Source organism: Antedon mediterranea, chromosome 9, assembly GCF_964355755.1.
Source record: "Antedon mediterranea chromosome 9, ecAntMedi1.1, whole genome shotgun sequence".
Taxonomy (NCBI): domain Eukaryota; kingdom Metazoa; phylum Echinodermata; class Crinoidea; order Comatulida; family Antedonidae; genus Antedon; species Antedon mediterranea.
Window position 1 is genome coordinate 7,454,662 of NC_092678.1, and position 20,644 is coordinate 7,475,305.

At 31.7% G+C, this 20,644-nt stretch overlaps 1 protein-coding gene across 1 annotated transcript in view; it reads right to left on the minus strand.

Moving 5' to 3' along the window:
* Window positions 1-20,644, minus strand: part of LOC140058400 (cadherin EGF LAG seven-pass G-type receptor 1-like) — a 96,494-nt gene that overhangs the window by 63,347 nt on the left and 12,503 nt on the right. Inside the window, exon 2 of the mRNA XM_072103977.1 lies at window positions 17,221-17,847. Coding sequence (XP_071960078.1) covers window positions 17,221-17,847 — 627 coding nt within the window. The remainder of the gene's footprint in view (window positions 1-17,220; window positions 17,848-20,644) is intronic.

Genomic DNA, 20,644 nt, shown 5'->3' on the forward strand with positions numbered 1-20,644 from the left:
ACAAAGACCATAAAACCTACTGATGACACTACAAATGCATCATAAACAACTATTCATCATCATAAAATGAAGGCAACCAATAAACACACCGTGCAAGTGACATTTATGAAGTTTTCTGCTGGGATTTCACAACAGACACACTCGTAATAAATGTTATATCAAGTCTAAATTAAATTCTACAATTTCAATCAACTCAAATGCACAATAACATTAGTGATATACTGTCGTTTATTTTCCATAAAATCAGACAGATGGGTATTTTTATCACTCGCAGACATTTCTTTTAATTAAATTAGATTTTTTATTAATTTTTATTATTTTATTTAATTAAATTTCTTTAGCTAGAATTGATAGATTATTTGTTCTCCTGTAAAGCTATTATAAATCTTTGTAAAATATAGAGATGAAAATTTCCCAGAATAGCAGAATGTCTATTTACACAGGCAAGATAGAAAGAATATTGAAAATGATAATGTATGCATTAAATAACAAATTAATTAAAAAATAGATTACTAATAGCAATGACTAAAAATATTATTAAGAAATTGCTGATTTAGAGTGTGCTTTTAGTTTGTTTATGATCATTGTGAGTACTAATAAAAATCTACTGGAGTTGTGAGATGCTCGGCGACATTCGACAAGTACATTCAAGTAGCTGAAGTGAGCTTTACCGGCTGATAACATATTTGATCTTAACCGTATTGGACAAGCTCCCTCGGATGTTGAAGTATATGAGGAAATGGTTATTGTTATCAATTATTATTAATGAATATATATTAGATATAGTACCACTCTGATGTAGACTTAGTGAAAATGATGGCAATAGACAGCATGGAAGTGGAAGTAATAGGGCCAGGAGGGATGTAAACTGTACCTAATGTACAGTACATTTGGTTTATTTGGTCTCCTTTGACGCCCACCAACATTTGTTATTCTGCATCCCCCCAATATTCTACTGTAGTACAGTATACACTCAACTCTCCTAACAATATCCTAAAACATTTTGTTAGGCCTTCCACTCGTACAGTAGCCATTTTTCCTGAAGTGCCCTAAATAGTGACCACTAGTAAATTGCTAGTAAAAAGGCCTCACTCATTTTAGTTGTATGGTAGTACACAACACTTGCCCCTTTTTATGGAAAAAAGAACCCCCTTTAAAAATCCTGGCTATGGGCTTGCACCCCAGCCTAAATTTAACATAGCACGTCCCACACAAGAAATCTATGGTTACTGGAAAAAAATGCACTTTTTTTTTACACCAAGTTAGCTAGCTGCTACATCCAACATTTTTAATTCACATATTTTTGCAATATTCCATGTTGACCATTTTTATTTAAATTTTAAATTATTATTATCCAGGTCCGCATTAAAAGAGGAGCAACAAAAACATCCGGTTAATAATAAAGTTTAAAATAAAATCCTTAATCTTAAAAAATACCATTAAGAGTATCAATATGATATAATTCACTGAGGGTGGATGTACTATTGCACTGATATTGGATGTCTACAGCTCTACACTATCAAACTTTATATGACAACAAATGTGATGTGTTCATATATAAGGTAATGATAATATTGGATGTCTGAAGCTCTATACTCTCAAAGTTTATGACAAAAATAATGTGTCCATACAGTATATAATAATAATAATAATAATAATAACAATTATGATAGATCTATATAGCGCAATAAACGACCATATTTGGGCACATCACACTTTTTTCTCAAACTGGTTTGACAGAGCTTTACAATTTAATTCTTGAAGAACGAATACACTTACTTAATACATCACAATGTACTGCTGTAAGCTACGTTTTATTCTGTTAAAGATTTTCATTAAAATGAATATGACTCAATAGCTTTTAATAAGAAGCGCTCGTAATACACTACTTCTTACTATTATGATTACAACCCAGAAATTGGCATCATGAAACTAGAATTACTTTCAATGTTTTCATCTATCAGTATTTTGTTATTAAAGATAATAATCCAATATAGTTTCATCTCGATCCAATTGCAAAAGAACTCCAAAACAGTACTACTGTAAATTATTGAATATTAACAAATACCGTAAGCGTCTTGATTGTGTAAGTGCAGCTCTGAAACATACAATACATGTTTATGACTGCTGTGGAGCTTACGTTTTGAAAATAACTTGTATTTTTAGTTTTTCAAAGTAATAAACAAGCCTACAGTATGGTGAAATAACAAAATAATTACAGACGGTTACATGTGTCTCCTGACCAAACCAAATCACCATTTTCCAACAACTTAAATACTACTCATTTATAGCTAATTTATCTAACTTTCGCGAATCACATTCACTTTTTATTTTTACTTTGGATGGTTCATAAGATCTTAATGTATATAATAAAATAAGTCAGGCAATCAGAAATTTAGAAAAATACATGGCAAAATACAACATTAAACAATTTAAAAATCAGTGCAACAGTAAGACTAGTTAAAAAGGATATATCGCAAAAAGTAAAATGCTTAACTATTTCATTGGGGTCCAGAACATGGAAAACAAATTAAAGTTCCATACACAAATTATAAAAGAAGAAGTTAAAAAATCAATAATCAAAAAAATTGTAAAATCGTTAAAAAGAAAAAAAATTAAATATTTCAGCCTATATACATATTACAGGCATTTAAATATATAGCATATTTGTAACAGGATAATTTGAAAATTGTGGACAAACGTATAAACATACTACACAAGTTTGCAAGTATTAATATTAATTAATACTAATGTTAGATTATATTATCTAACACCTAAATAAATTCCAGTCATTTGAGTGGACGATTGTGGGTCACATGGCGTGCAATAGTATCTAACTGGGGATTTTTGTAAAATTTATTCTATAATATAATGCAAGTACTATACTACGATCAATAAACTGTAATCCTTTGATATGCAACAATTAATTTAATAATCCAGAATACAGTAGCAAATAGCTTAATAGCTGTCTATAAAATTATCATCAAGATCACTTCAAGTGACCAGGCAATCAATCGGTCAATATCATATGTCAATATCTAGTGGTCAATCTACAAGTCCAGTGTGTAATGATAATCTGATCCTTTGCTAAGTGGTTTTAACACTTTCACCCTAAAGGTTTGCTGGAATGAAGATGTCAATAAACTAGAATAGATCTCTCATCTCAGCTGACCAAAACATGTACTGTGTTTATTCTATATAGGAATAGTTGCTACAGCTGTTGTGGTCATGAGTTACTTTCCCGATTGATCGTAATCAAAACGGTACTGGGTATGGTCTACTAGCGTTCCTGACCCCAACAAATACATCCATTCATAGAAGCCTTAATGAAGTAAGCCTACCTGGTGGTGGCCATTGAACGGTCCCGAGATAACGACTATACTTCGGCTTTAGTCGATAGAAGATTGAAAAAAATTGTTAGAGATAGAGTATACGATGTTTGATTATGTGTAGATATGTGATTTGTTCTTTTATTCAAATGATGTTCTGCATAAGGAAACGGAGATAGTAGTTGGGTGTAATGATTTTTTATATCAATTAATTAAATTATTGTAGATTGTATTATTATGCGATAAATATTATTTAAATATTTGATATATTGTTATTATTGGGATGCATGTAAAGTATAAAAGTATACCATATATTCCATGTATTTTTCAATATATATTCATTCTTCTTCAATACACTCAGGAGTATAAACAGGTACCAAGCTACATTATAAAATCGCATACATGAGTGAATATTTAGGTTATATGCATTATCATGCATATAACCACTTGATTCTGTCAGGATCTTTTATATTTTCTTATAATTATTATTATCTATTTTTCATATTTTTTATTTTGCTCCAGTAATAATTTAGAATATATAAAATAATTATCTACATGATTGTGTCAACACAGCTTTTAAAACAGAGTAACAAAAATGTGCCTTAGTACATTTGTTAGGCCTAACCAATTCATTATGGATGAATACATTAATTTAAACTAAAGTTACAGACCATTTCATAATTATTCTTACTACAGTTACTGCAGTAAAACACTATTTTTTAACCTGGCACTTATTTAGCAAGATAAGGCGTGGCTCATGGGTGATACCACTGTCTTGGAGGGGAGTTCAGGAAGAAATTTTTAATTTTCGGTTATGTTCTCCCCTTGAAGGGTAAAGGCCTTTGTCGGTTCATCCAGGTAAAGCTAATCACATAATAGGCACACTGTTTATTGCAATGATATAGCCTCATAAATTTCTAAATTTAAATATTTAACTCCATTTCCTTATGTAGAACATCATTTGAATAAAAGAACAAATCACACATCTACACATAATCAAACACCGTATACTCTATCTCTAACAAATTTGTCTCAATCTTCTATCGACTAAAGCTGAAGTATAGTCGCTATCTCGGGACCGTTCTATGGATACCACCAGGTAGGCTTACTTCATCAAGGCTTCTATGAATGGATGACTGGTTGGGAGCAAGCACGGTAGTAAACCAAACTTAGTACCGTTTTGATTACGATCAATCGGGAAATTACCATTAAATATCAGAATTTTACTAAAAAGGCCAACATTATTATAGTCGCTGCCAGAATTAAAGACTCCGGATTTCTTTAACACGTATTGACAAGGAAGAGCAATCTCAAAGTTGACTGCAGATTAGCAAAAAAATAATTATTGCTTTTAACTAATTCATTTCTGGCCTAAGGTTGCCTTTTTATAGGTTATTGATTAATGGTAATTTATTTATTTAATAGATCTTATCACATTATGATAATGAGGTAGACCTGCCATCTGTAGATACTAAATGTTAAGTAAATATCAAGTCTAGTTTAAAATCATTAATATTGGGTTTTTTTTTGGCAAAGTACAGGTGTATAGCTACATAATGGCTTACATAGCTAATAAAACAAATATAGTGAATAGTCAATCGTGTTTGCATTAAATAGATTACCCTTTATAATCATTAAATATTCATACGGATGTATACACTAATATCAAATAAAACCAAATAAAAATACATTTTTGTTGCCATTAAAGTAATATCGTGAGTCATAATTTTTATAGAGATAAAATCAATGCATTTGATTTTTGTACAATAACCCTTATCCTTCATAGTCTAGGCACTTTATCCTCTGCAGGTCGTTGTCAATAGTTCTATACACGTGATAGTCAAATTTAGTAGTTTTTGGACAGACTACAGGTGTTCGTGTATGTTCTTTGTTTAAGATATGTATTTGATACGTAGACATACACTTTCAATTTACTAGCTAAGATAGAAGGAAATTGCCATCAAAGATGAACGTTTAATTTAAGCAAAAAACGAATACAAATGGGCCAGTAAAAACTGTCTATAGTTAGTAAACTTGTCTAATAATGTCAAGGAGTCCGATGGAAATGTTACCAAAACAATGAGAAAAAAGAACAAGGAAGAAAACAATCCTGATTACCTCCTCAGAATATTTAAAGTGTGTTTTTACCACAAGAGAGAAAACACTATATTTCCCTCCTTAAATCTTATACTGTACATAAACATTTTATGTAAAGAAACCAATGGAGAATACCGAATGGATATAATTAATTTTCTTTTACGGTAATGATATTTCAACTAGCCTACAGTACTTTTTCTACATGAGAAAAATGAAATTCAGATATTTCTATTAAGGCTATAAAACTTAAGCTTTAAAAAACCTAATCTTGCATTTAGATATAGTATTGCAGCAGAAATATCATGTCAGCATGGACAGAGAGAAATAAAATAAATATATGAATGATCCTTGGTTCAAAGTTAGGCCCATTTGAAGTCTCCCTTCCTTAATCAATGACCATGAATTCTAGCAATAAAATCAATTCCATACCCTCTGTTTTCTAGGCCAATATATTAAATCAAGCCTAGAAATTGACCAACAATTTAAAGACCATCACAAACAGAACACGTGGATGATCAGAATAAGCTTTTATGGTAGTGTTTTCTACGAATTCCTAACATATATCATTAGCTGTATAACCACATCTAAAGAGCTTTGAAGGGCCAATGTTATTCAAGAACAAATTTATTGTTTATTTATACATTTTTATTACAACTCAAGGAAATGAGAAATACAGACAAGCATTCCTGAAGGACAAAATTAGAAAGTTTGTCAAAGAAAACAAGTATAAGAAAATACATAAACTTCAGTGCATTGAGCAAGTTTAAACACAATATATTGAAATACATGTTGTCGTATAATTTTATTTTAAACAACTTCATATTTTCACTTTGTAGCAAAATGAATATAATTATGCAAGTGAGAAATTAAATGTATGGTTTACAAAATTTGGTAAACAGGTGCATAATGAAAATAGTATTTTCCTATGTAAAATTGATTTTTTAAAATTTTTTTTTGCTAGAAATTTGCATAAATGTTGGTAAATTTCTTAAATAAATTTCGCAAAAAAAATGGACCATTAATAACTGCTGAATAAAATATATTTTATAATATATAATTTTAAAGAGAAGGTTTATTAAAAAAAACTGTTTATGTTGTACTAATAAAGTGATATCAATATTGATAATTTATTTTGCTTTTTAACTGAAAATCTATAATATGAAAAAAGATAATGTTTTGTATATATTTGTTTATGTATGTTTTCCTATAAAACCTTATCAATCTCAAAGTAGTCAATGAATACTTTATATCAGACAACAGATATTTATGACTTCTGTAGTGTTTCATTAGAGTAAAACGCATTAAAACTAAATATATGAGAGAGAAAGATAGGTAAAGGGTGAGTCACGTTCAATCCCGCACACACACGCAAACAATGCTTAATCATTTCAGATCGCGATTAACATCACGCTAAATGTCAAAATCATAAAGCAATATTAAAGAGATATATCAGATTTATTTCAATGTTTTTTTTAAAGTTAAAATAAACAACAACATTTTCTTTCTGGATTTATTTGTCCAGAAAAACGTTTTTATTTATTTGAATAAGTTTTTATTTATTCAATCTTTCACTCAGAGGCTCCTAAGAAGGCAAAAAGTTTCATATTGTACATAAACATATTTTGCATTAGTTCAGAATACAGAAACTTGATTGTTGTTGCCTGAAACATACAAGCATTTGTTGTGTAAAAATTTGAGAAATAAGTATTTGTATATATACATCAAAATTATTATTACAGAATACTAAACTTTATTGGTGTCGCATAAAACACACAAGCAGCAATTGTTGTGTAAAAGTTTGAGAAATATATATATATATATATATACATCTAAATTTTATCTGTACTGTACAATTTAAAAACTTGATATAAAAAGTTTTTCACAAAAAAGTTCATCCGTTGAAAATTTTAAAAACCTAAAAAATGCTGTTAAAATAAGATAGAAAAAGAGTGTTCTGTTCTCACAGAATACTGATATGCTAAATTTTTTGAAAAGTATAATTTTTCAACTTTATAGCAATATCGTTTTAGTATCCTTAAACAATTTTTTTTTCTGATAAAGGACAAATTAAATCAATTTACGGCAATGGATTCTTCTGATGTGTTCTACGAGGATGCATCTATTCAATAATAATTGAGATTTACGACCAGGGGCAAACGCATATGAATCATTCCACGTATAATAGTCACATACGTAATTTATAATATATTACTAAATGTAATTCATAATCCCATATTTTTTAATTTATAGCTGATATCCACAGTTCGCATTACTTAATAATTCTTGGGTTTTTTTTTTATCTTTTATGGGTCTCTCCCATCTTTATTCATTCAATCTTTATTCATTCAATAATGTATATACAAAATTCATTATTATATAACATAATAAAATAATATAATATAATAATTCTTGGGTTTATGTTTCATAAATGATTTGCGATAAAACATGCATTTTCTAGAAATTTGTAAAATTTTTTGTTGATAATACACAAAGTTTATTGCATCGACTACCCTACCTAAAAAAAAATGTTAGTATAAAAAATACAGTTGCTGCAGTAATTGCAATAGAATAATTTTGTCAAGGTCTCTCAAGTTATTCATTTTGTTTTTTGTCTTATGAAACATTTCTAGGTTACTCAGAAATTGTCCTTCTAGCGATGTTTAGGAATATTTTACTGTTATTAGTTTTTCCCCCTATCGCTGTGAGCAAAATCATTAAATTTATCTGTGTTGCTATGAGAACAGTTGCCAGAAAATTATTTTAAAATAAAGTTGTGATGCTTTCAGTTTCTTTTCAAAAGAAAAAAATAGACTATATTATAAACAATTTTTTTAGTAAATGTTCTTAGGAACTTTTTCACAAAAATTGTTTATGAATTTAACAAAAGTTCGTGTTTTTAGGAAATCACATTTTATTTCAAATATTTTGGGTATTGTTAAATGTTTTTTGTTGATGGAAACCCACTACAGCAGAAACAGACCTCTTTACAAGTATTGACCTTAGGAATTTCTCCTTTTCTTTTTATAAGGGCCTGTTTCTATAGAGCAGAGAATACAGTTTTGAATACCGTTCTTTACAAGAACCGTTTTTTCTTGCCAGCAGAAATGGGTCTCCACAAAAAACCACAAAAAAGAACCGATCTTAAAAAACGGTTTCAAAAACCCCAATTGATTGCAAAGAACCGTTCTGAAACCGGTTTCCGCAGAGCAATTTTTAGCTGCAACGCGGTCTCAATTTGACCCCAAAAACTGAACTCTGCAGTCTGCTGCACTGGGACGATTGCGGTCAACTAAGTCATTTTTATTTCTCTAGATAGTGAGTATTTTATTTAACTAAAAAATGTTGACCGATGCCATTATGAGGTTCGTAAAAAATATGTGAAGGGAAGAAGATAAGGGGACTTGTCGGGAGTCGGAAGAAACACTCACGTAGGCCTAGGCCTACATGTTTTAAGAATATTGTAAAGCCTGTGAAAGCTAGACGAGTTCAACTTGACAATATCAGAGGGTGTGACGTACCTATACTTTAACCAAGGACCACAATAACGTTTCAGGTAATAATTCCCCCTTCTATGATGAAATGGATGCTATTTCCTGGGGATCGCGCTATGCGAAAAAAAAGTAAACATGACCTCGATCCAATCACGCTTCCACCTAACGAACTGCATTGTGGTGTATATAATGACGTCATTCATAACGAACGCACATGGACGGAACCGGTTTTATTGGAGTAAAAATTGAGCTGCAACGCGATCTTTATTTATAAACAACAGCCGAGACCGGTTTCGAAAAAACCGTTCTTTTTTTATTTTTCAATAGAAACAGGCCCTAAATCTTCCTTTTTTAACAATCTTTTTTTTTTTAAATAATAATAAACAGTAGAAATGTTTAAAAGATTAATAATTGTATGTTATTACAATATTACAATGGGGCGAGTTTAATTGTTACTGTAGCATATTTGAAGAAAAAAGTGATTTAATATTTTGTACATAGATAAAATAACAAGACATGGTGCATTGTGATTTATTGCTTCGGACAATGATACTTATTCTAAAATATTCTAGTAGAACAAATGTTACCCAACGTTCGTGCCTTTGTGGACATTTAAAGCATTGGTCAGATTAGGAAAACCAAGACAAAAGGCTATATGTTATTACAATATTACAATGGGGCGAGTTTAATTGTTACTGTAGCATATTTGAAGAAAAAAGTGATTTAATATTTTGTACATAGATAAAATAACAAGACATGGTGCATTGTGATTTATTGCTTCGGACAATGATACTTATTCTAAAATATTCTAGTAGAACAAATGTTACCCAACGTTCGTGCCTTTGTGGACATTTAAAGCATTGGTCAGATTAGGAAAACCAAGACAAAAGGCTATCAATCACCCAATCAAGCTTTTCTATTTTATAAGTATTCATGTTCACTTAAAAAGAACAAAAGAAGTTAGCAAACAGTGTGGTGTTTGTTTTCCAATTTTTATGAGTTTACACACATGTTATGAATCACGTGCAACTGGCGATTTTTAATAAACAATTTATTATAAGAAAATATTTGTGTAAGTTGTGATTTTTTATTTCCATTATGCATGTTTTGGACGCAGCTTCAGAAGTTGAAGTGCGATGCTGATACAAAAATCATTGTTACCAACATTAGTGCAATACCCACTACTAGTTACTGACACATACCTAAACATAGTCTGCTGGCTTTGTCTGGAAGTACAGTATGAACGCCAGGCTATTGATCTGGATTCTGTGGGTTTCGATAGACGCCATATAATATTCTGCAGTATTCTCTGTACTAAGAGTATTACTTCTACTAGCTCATGCCTCCACTAAATTGGAGCTTTCCAACATACTATTACTACAGTACTCTCATTTCTTGAGAAGGGAAAGCTTAGCACTAAAATAGACCTACCTAGAGGTAACAAAGTCTACTAGCCCTTCCCATAAATATGGATAAATATGAGTATTACTCATTACTTTTTGATTATCCATGAAAGCTAGGCAGGAAAAAAACGTACTATTCAAGTTCGACATAGGTAAAACGACATTTTATATGAATACACGACTATTCATTGACACTGTATATGATTTATAGTATTTTGATTTACAAGTTAATTATAAGTGTAACTATGCTAAAGCCAGCAATCATATAGGTGAATACATCGCATGCCATCGCTCTGATAGATCCACTATTGCAAACTAGTCTGTCCAGTACGCATATCAGGATTATCATATGTAAAGTCGTGATATTATTGTGATCTAAAATCATATATCAAATTCATATTGAATTATGATAGAGATTTGAAAAATCAAAGCATGAAATATAATCCTGATATTGAATTACATATTAATAAATCAAGAAAAATATTTGCAACTTCTGTAACATTTTCAAGATCATTAATTATTTATAGTATAATAACTTTGTATCCTGAGGCAGTACATTAATATACATTGTAGTGACTGATTGACCAAGCAAAATTAAAAAGTTAAAATTGCAATAATAAAACCGGTTTTATACTAGGCGATTTTATTATTATTTATAATGAGAACAGTTGTTTTAACTAGACTGATCAGTAAGTAACATTACAAAAAAGATGTTTAACCCACAAGGCAAATTATTGTAATAATATAATATCTCACAGATCTGCGTAAAGGCCATTACTCACTACTTTATCATGCAGAATTTTACAAAGGGCAGTTAGCGGCATCTTGTCTATTCAAGAATGAGGGAAAACACATAAGTTTGGAGGGCCAAATATTGCAATATACTTTTAGTTATACTATTATTTTCACTCAGGCCATATATATAAAATATAGTTACAACTACCATGTTTTTGGATTTATTTCTGAATAAATTGAGGTAAAAAGAGGGTCGCTGTAATTTTTAAATTATTTAAAGGGGAGTTTTCTTGACCAGGAGAGTTTGCTTCAATGACATGAAAAGTTTGCTTTGACTGGGGATGTCACACGAATGATAAAACCTCCCCTAGGCTACAGGCCTAGCATAATCCATTCAAAATCTAATTCTCTAAATTATTACTACAATTGCAAACAAGTACATCTCACCTTTCTCAAAATTCTAAGTCAATTCTCCCAAAGGGAGGCAAATTATCGGCAAATTGAAAGGAATTCAAATTGACATAAGGCAACCTTACAACTGTTTGGGAACATACATTTAAAATGTTGTCTGCATTCTATGGAGGTTTTTAGTCCCAAATGGGAGTTATAAAATAAGCACACTAGATGCAATAAATTTGCTTTGATCAATTTATGTTGTTTAGTTACCTCAATTGGTGTTTTGAAATTCCATTAACAAAATAAGATAACTTTAACTACCAAACCATCTGTGTTTACAGATTTTAATTCATGTAGTTTATCCCTGGAAATATCAACATTTTAATTTAAAACAAACTTGCTTCATATGAATAGGTTTATACTGTCTAAATTTTAAACATAATAATATTAAGAGCTTCATCTGTTAGCAAGCATAACAAATAATTACTTGATAAGATGAACAGCAACAAAATAAATAATAAATAAAACATTTAAATTGTGCCAAATCCACTCAAAAAATGATCTAAAGGCCAATTGTATCCAGAAAGTTGATCAGTTTTTATATTAATTTTAAATTAATCAAAAGTTGGTAAATGTCTGACAAAAGGAGTAATCTCGTTCCAGAGAGAGGATGCAAATAATTTGTGCATCCACCAATGTGGAAAGGGGGTTGGTTTATATAATGGGAATTCTATGTAAAGGTAAAGTCTTTTATTAACGAGAATAACTATTATACAAAATGTCTGTTTCTATCATTATGTTGTAATGCATAATTTTCTTTTCCAACATAAATTCCAAAGTTTGTGAAAAATAAATCATAAATTGAAATAAATTTTTACTCCAGACTACACAAATAATGTCAGTTAAAATCCGACACAAAAACACAAATATGTAGGGTGGTGATCTCCAACAGTGTCGATCATTAAGGTACGAATACACAGTGTGGGGCTTGCTGGATCATGATTTTCCATGAGAAATGTTACAAATTTTGCCCTAATTAAATGTATGGAGCTCTATAATCAGATGTGCTGTGATAGAACTCTGTATCAGTTTATCCTAATCTTATAAAAGATCTCACAGGAGCGTAAATACAAATACAAAAGTCATACAAAACTTCTCAATGAATTTCAGTTTCATCTGTCTGTCTGTCCACAAGTAGTAAAGTAGAGTAATTTGAAAAAAATAAAATGCCACACAACATACTGTAGATGTGCCTGGTATTATTTAATTTGTTATCAGAAGGGCTCATCATAATTCTACCTTTTGTGGTTCAACACTTATATTATTAGCCGAAAATGAGCAATTCAGTTCAATAACAAAGTACATAGTGAGAATCCGCTGTTTACAATACCAACTCCTGTTATCTGGCAGATCAAATTCAAGGGAAATATTATCACATTATTTTAAACAGCTGATACCAGGAGGTGTTATGGCTACAGGCCTTTTTAATAGACGTCAGACAACCGAAGAAACAACTCAACTGCACAAATGAAGATGTAGACAAAGTTAAATTAATTATTTTAAATTGAGCTGATTTTTAGAAATTCTCTTCCCTTCCCCTACCCATATAACTATCCTCCTGGGACAACTAAAATATACCGAGAAAAAACAGATTACTCCTACTTAGGACAATCTGCCAGTCAACAAATTAAACTATCAATCAAAGTGTACCAGTGAAAAATCCAAGATTTTGAAATAGGAGGAGGTGGATGGCTGAAAGTAATCACAAAACCCATGAGGGGGTACACTACAATAGTTGCACCAGGGAATTGAACAACTCCCTGGTTGCACTAGCTAGAGAGTAATTGTACTGTGTGGTTGTAAGTGGTTGTGCAGATACTGAAATTGTTTGGCAAACTGTTCAAAATCGTGTGTTCAACAGAAAAACAATGGCCAAATGTAAAGATGTTTTAAGAAAGCCTTTGTAGACACAATTTCCTATTCCTTGTAAAAAAAACATTAACATTTGAACTACTTTAGGTCAACACAAATTTTAAAAGATTAAACTCCATTCACTTGAAACTAAATGTGTATTGATTTTGTACTTCAGCAATCAAATGTTCCTAATTAGTCTATTTTCATGAGTCTTGACAGAATTTCCAACAAGTTATTGGAATAAATATTTACACACTTCAAATATTCATATATTGTTGTTAAAACATTAATTTCAGCCAGTGAATCTCGTTTTAATATTTGATTTGTAACTTGCGAGGAAGCAGGATTATTGACGCTGTAAACATGCATGGAAATAATGTATCCATCAACAAGCAGATACGAGATATTAAACCATCGTTCATCGAAAGCTAATCACTGTACATGCTTGCTCCGTATTTACTGTATGATATCAAGAAGCTGTCAGAGAGAATGTTGGTTGGAAGTGAAACAGACGATTGATTCTTTAATCAAACTATTAAAAAATGGATAAAAACCTGATGGAATAGCACATCCAATTACATATTAAAGAGGGCATTCTTTGAAAACAGCTTTGGTGATTTTTTAAAAATTGTGGCCACCTAATTTTACACTAAAAAAGGCCATTTTTGTATGCCTTTTCCTTTATAGGAATTAAATTGCGGTCTATCAGAGATATGTTGTAGGTTAGGTTGTTCTGCATAGAAACGCGCAAACAAAAAAACAACATTGTCTAATGTTACATTTTAAAAACATGGTATATACAGTACACTGTGGTTGAACAAGCCTTCTCTGATTTGGAATTAAATCTAGGTACTGTACACATCTGGCTTGTGTACACTTTAAAGAACTCTGTACATCTTTCAGGCGAGTAGAGGTTCACCCCGGTTTTCTGGTCATCCCATAGTATGCACTGAACTTTGTGTGGCATCGGTCCAAAGAGACCTGGGGTGGATTGCTATAAAACAGTCTTAACTGATGGTCTTAACTCCCCGATTAAAGCCGGCTTTATCTGATAGACGGTCTTATTAAAGCCACTCCTGATAGACCATTGCTATAAACCAGTCTTAGGTAAGACCGCGTAAAGTAACAAATTGAGGGCGTACTTTGCGCGTAGAATACCAAATAAGGTAATGTTCGTCACGCTTGTTCAATTCACAATCATAACAGTACGTACATTTCTACGCGAGAAAATCCATTCTAGGCCTATATAACAATAAAATCACCGTTATTATTTGATTAAACACTTAAAACTCGTTCAATTGGTTGTCTTTGACGATAAATAATACGTAAAAGCAACAAAAAGAGAGGTTTAAGACTGTTTTAAGACTCCTTCGAGTAGGCTTTAATTTTAAAGACCGTTTACAGGTTAGACCGCGGTATAGCAATGGTCTATAATATAAGACTACTTGCTACGTCACGAATTATAGCCGGCTAAGCGCTAAGACCGGTTATAGACTGCTTATAGCAATCCGCCCCTGATCTGAATTTTTTAAGTTAAGGAAACTACAGAAATACAAAATCACATACACCATACTTTTCCTTCCCTACAAACAATTTGAAAAAGTATTTAAACCGAGACGTAATTAATGATGACTGTGCCTACAGCACCACTGACATTTTAAAGGGATACCTTCCCTGTGATTTCAATAAATACATACCATAAACAATTTGCCAACACCTTGTAATTACGATGCCTCATTTACAAAATGTTCTCAACCACCAGCAACGGGCTATTTCACTAATTTGTTAGGCTATTTGTTAGGCAGTTTGGAAGATGTTAGAAGCCCATGGGAGGCATTATGCGCATCAGCAATAATAATTGCAATGACAAGGAAAATAAATATGAATTTATTAGCAAAGACAACACACATGAATAGTTGTCTAGAGGATCGAATGAGATTTAAAATGCAGTCGTACTTGTGCACTGATTAGAAAAACTATGCAAGTGAATACAAAAAATGTTATAACTTAAAGATGAAGAAGACGGAATAAAAAATTATTACTCAATGCACATTGCAAACAGAAATTGTGTTTTGATTGAGTTTATTTTTTTTAAATTATTTTCTTTATACCTCTTCAGTCAAGGACTGGTCTCCCAGAGGGAGTTGGGACAGTTGTTGCTACAAGAATTGAAATGGATATCCAAGGATGTACTGATGGTCTAGTGGTGTGAGTGTCAAAAAGTAAAAAGTGGGTGCTGTGTTGAATTAGGCTACAGTAGATCGAAAACTTATAAGTTGGCTTATAGACTGGAACAAAGATTTTGAAGGATAGGATAATTACACTGGAAGGCTTATACTCAAACCAAGTCGAAGATAATTGTAAAATAGTTCATAAGGTATTAAATTGAGCCATTTGGAATCAAATAAAATTGTATTCCTGCGTGAATTAAACTTCGTTTTTACATTTCACAAAGTGCAAAGTATTCAAATGCGTGCCTCTGGCCATGAACTAACGCTTCATAAGTAGATACATGAAATGTAATTATAGTTGTTCAGATAAAATTTGTCATTCCAATTTGACCTTTGGACAGGCACTACAAGATACTATACAAGATCATTAGTGACGAGCCAATAGCAAAACAGACAGTACAGTACTGTACATATAAAATAGCAATCAAGTACAGTAGAATCATCCAAACCATCAGGACCAAACAATCCACTTGATAGGGTGTTATCCCTGAATATGGGTTTACAATAGTTTTAACCATACATTTCGCCTCATTCATTTCAGTGTCCCCTGAATGGGGGTGACCCATCTTTTTTTTTTTTTTTTTTTAATCTTATCTGTTTTTCTCTCCTCTTTATTTTTAAAACACTTTGGGACAATTAGATAAAAGGGTTTTTACTGTACGGTATAGTAATTTAATAACATTTTTAATAATTTAGTGATCTCCTGCTTTTCATGAAGGAGTGTCGCCTGTCAGGGCATATTAATTAGTATTTTGTCATAGTATTAAATATTTATACTACTAATTCATGATTGAAAAACTTTGAACGAGCCACACAATTTTGCGAAAATAATTTGCTTTAAGTTGATATAGCCAATTCTGTACATTAAAATTCAAATTGAATTTAAACTAAGCAATATAAGACGTCTACTTAGTCTTCAGACTCTCTATTCCGAATTTACAAAACGTGAAATACATTAATTATTCGAAGATATACGGATGATGGTTCTCCACAGAGAGTGGTCATGAATTATTCATATATTACCCTGTTGCTGATTGCCGTGGAATGAGTTTCAATGAGATCAGAGGCTGAGAGGTTTGTACAAAATGTCTTTAGCCCAATGGCTATGTTGCCGTGGCAGATCACTTTAGTTTTATATAAACTTTCAATGCTTCTGAGCACATGAAGATATCCTGTATATAAGAAGGTTTTAACATAACCTACTGTTTTAAGCCTCCTATGATAAGTTCAGTTGTACACTTTTTTCTGTTTGAACTAGGCCATGGATTAGCGCAGGACAACTGTCAATAAACCTTACACCTGGAGTTCATTCCACAAGCAAGGAAAGGTCTGATTAACAAATCCTCCTTTGTGATGCATCATTGACTGAATCAAGTTGGAAAATGACAGAACTGAAAATGACTACAAGACAACCACTCGGTAAAGCAGAACTTTTACCAAAAAACTTTAGTTTTTTGTTAAGTTAATTGTTTTAACACCTTGACTTTTATAACTACATACAGTACTGTAGATTACCATACATCTGGACAATTCAATTCTCTGTAACTAGGTTGGAAGACCATGAATCCACAGTGAAAAGCAATTTATATTTAATCATATAGTTTGTTATCTGATTAAAACTTACCGGTAAATCCACTGTAACATAAGCATGTGTAGCCCGACTCTCTCTGCACGCAGTCGCCACTGTTTCCACATGGATTTGAGTAGCAGAAGTTGATTTCGGTCTTGCAGTAATTCCCAGTAAATCCAAGTGGACAATCACATCGGTACTGCACTTCCGGATGCACTGGACGGAATATCACTGTTTGAACGGAGATGAAATCAGCGACATCCGTGAAGATGAATGGAGAGATACACTGTGCATAGTAACTACAGATCTCATTTAGACAGAGGTTGTCACCAAATGGTAACACTGTTGCTCCGGAGACGCGCGACAACTCTGCTCTTTTCAAATACACACGTTCCTGAAGGTACTGCGATTGGAAGAAAGTACGATCATTTTGCTGCGCTGCGAAAGTAACATTGAGAATTGTTTGTTTTGCAATGTCGTCCCGAACACTAAAGAGGAACACATGATTCTTTTCAGCAGGTATGATGGCAGCAAGTGCATCGATGAACTGGAGTAGCTTGTTACTGAGGAAGTCACTGGATGAGATGTTCTCCAGTTGGACTGTGACAGAACTAAAGAACATCTCCTCTGTCACAAGTGTGTTGTGGAAATTACATGTTGCTCTTTTGACGTTCACACCATCTGGAGGGAAAAAAGTAAACAATAATTTAGAAAATATATATACTATTTTATTGTTTCAGGTTCACTCTCCACCTCAGCAATAAAATGTATCAAATATTGACACACTTATTATTTTGAAGAATTTATGATAGAAAAAATGACGATCACAATTTTTAGATCATCTACACAAAATAAATAAATACTAATCAATTGATTAGATTCAATAAAAAGCAAGTTATGAAGTGACATTGTATAGTCATATGGATATATTTCTTAAAAAAGTATATATTATACCCAGTCATCTAGAAGCCACTTTAACAGAGATTTTAACCGGAGTTTGATATACAAACCTGGTATGATTTAAATTCAAATGGATAAAATGTAACTGGTAAAGTAACAATAGAATATCTAAGCACCACTCCCAAGACAATGGTTTCATTGTTGAACCGCACCCTTAGGTGGGACACTACGCCCATGCACACCTCACCATTTCTTTTCAAGTTATATTTTCCCCTTGGAAGGGAAAAAGCCTATGTTGGTTTATCCAGGTAAGCTAGGCACGAAATAGATATATTATGTTGAAGTCAAAATGCCTTATAAAACAAATATAAATTCTGTATGATATTTTCCAATTTCCACTAACAGCTTGCCAAATATCATTACTACATAAGTCATCTTATACAAAATGCTAAAATGGTAATATATTGCTAAGAGGATTCTATCACTATCTATCATGTAACGACCAGTTTCTGTCATTTCCATGGTAACCGCAATAAACAAACTAACTTCCCAATGGCCATGTATGAATAACATCAATAGATTGTGACAAAATAATGGATGATAATGTAAAATAAATATAGAACTCTTGATGATTCATGGTGAACTGATTGTGATTAAAACGACTTAAAAAAGGAATCATTTCAGAGGCAATGCACTGTCGTAGATTAATTAAAAACGTTTGAGAAAACATTCAAGATTATTTATTCATTCATAAACTAGAAATTTGACTTTCTTTTGGAAATTATACACATAACATACATTAAAACATCAAATGACATTTAAATTAGATAAAAAGTATGCTTAAAAACAAGATTGTTGAATATTTTCTAAAAAATGAGTTTTGATTTCTTCTAAAGATGAATTCATGGTACACATAGTCTAAAACCGGAATGATTAAAATTAATTTGGAAGTTGTTCTGTGTTCTGGAAAGACTGGAAGAAGATCAATTTATATTATCATCACATTTAAATAAAATTCCTGAAGACATGTCTTAAATGATTCTCTTTGTCATCCTAGTAAGTAGAAGTGAATAAATGTATTAGCGAGTAGGTGATTTCAGAGAAAAGAGATAAAAGACTACACGGGTATTGCTAAACACCACAAACCCCCGCAAACCTCCAAAAAAACATAGCAAACCCCATCGAACCAACATAAAACTGATTGAATCGTGTATTGTACAACCCACTGGGTATATCCATGTAAAAAAAATATTAAATTTCTACTGTTAACTACTTATTTTTGGGGTAAAACATCATTTTTTGGTCAAAAATGATTGCTAATTTTTAACCAAAAAATGATGTTTTATCCCCAAAAAAGTAGTTAACAGTAGAAATTTAATAATTTATATACCCAGTGGGTCGTACACTACATTATTCAATCACTTTTATGTTGGTTCGGTGGGGTTTGCTATGGTTTTTTGGAGGTTTGCGGGGTTTAGCAATCATTTTTGACCAAAAAATGATGTTTTACCCCAAAAATAAGTTGTTAACAGTAGAAATTTAATTTTTATTTACATTGATATACCCAGTGGGTTGTACACTACATGATTCAATCACTTTTATGTTGGTTCGGTAGGGTTTGCTATGTTTTTTTGGAGGTTTGCGGGGGTTGTGGTGTTTAGCAATACCCGACTACACTGTACAACAAACATTTGGAAACTAAACTCAAGAAGACACTGGATTAAAAAAAAGATTTCACCAAGAAAATAAGCAAAAACACAGTGACTATTTCATCAAGATGAAAATGTCATTTCAAAAAGTCATTCTGCACCACCACCGCTCAGTCAAGTGGCATGTCGCAAAAATTGATGTCTACCTATTTGGCTATCAGCCAATTGAACTGGAATCAATTTATGTATTTCATCTTTTTTAATTCAATGTATAAATAAACTATTGGGGTGCTTTGCTGATTACATCATCGTACTGTATATGCAAAATAATTATTAATTTAGTCGTTCACATTTAAGACAGCATATTAAATATAACACGGGTTTAAATATATTTTTGAAGTACAAACTTTTCAGATGAGACAACCAAAATAACATAACAAAAGAAGGGATCCGTGCTTCATACCAAAAATCAATAACAGTCGTTCGTACAATGAAAGTGGTATAGCGTCAGGCATACATTGTCCTCGTGTTTAATGACACTCTGGGGACAATTGAAAAATAGTTATGGGACAATGACATTGGTAAACATCAACTGCAAGTTATTTCAACGATAATAGATGAGCAATTTACTATTTCTTCCTATTCAATTAGTTGGAACTATTTTAATTGTGTACCATGACTTCACTGAACACAGAGATTAAGTGACAGACATTATAAAACCTTCAATAGAATGTGTGTAGGGATTGTATTAAAGAAACTGAATTTACATTCTTGAAATCGTAAATGTACTTTAAAAATGAAAAAAAAATAGAAACATAGAATTTTCAAATGTCTTTCCATAACGACTTTAAAAACAAGTGGACAGGGAAGTATCTATATACACACTTGTAGGGTTGGTAAAGTCTACACATGGTCCCTACAGTACAAGT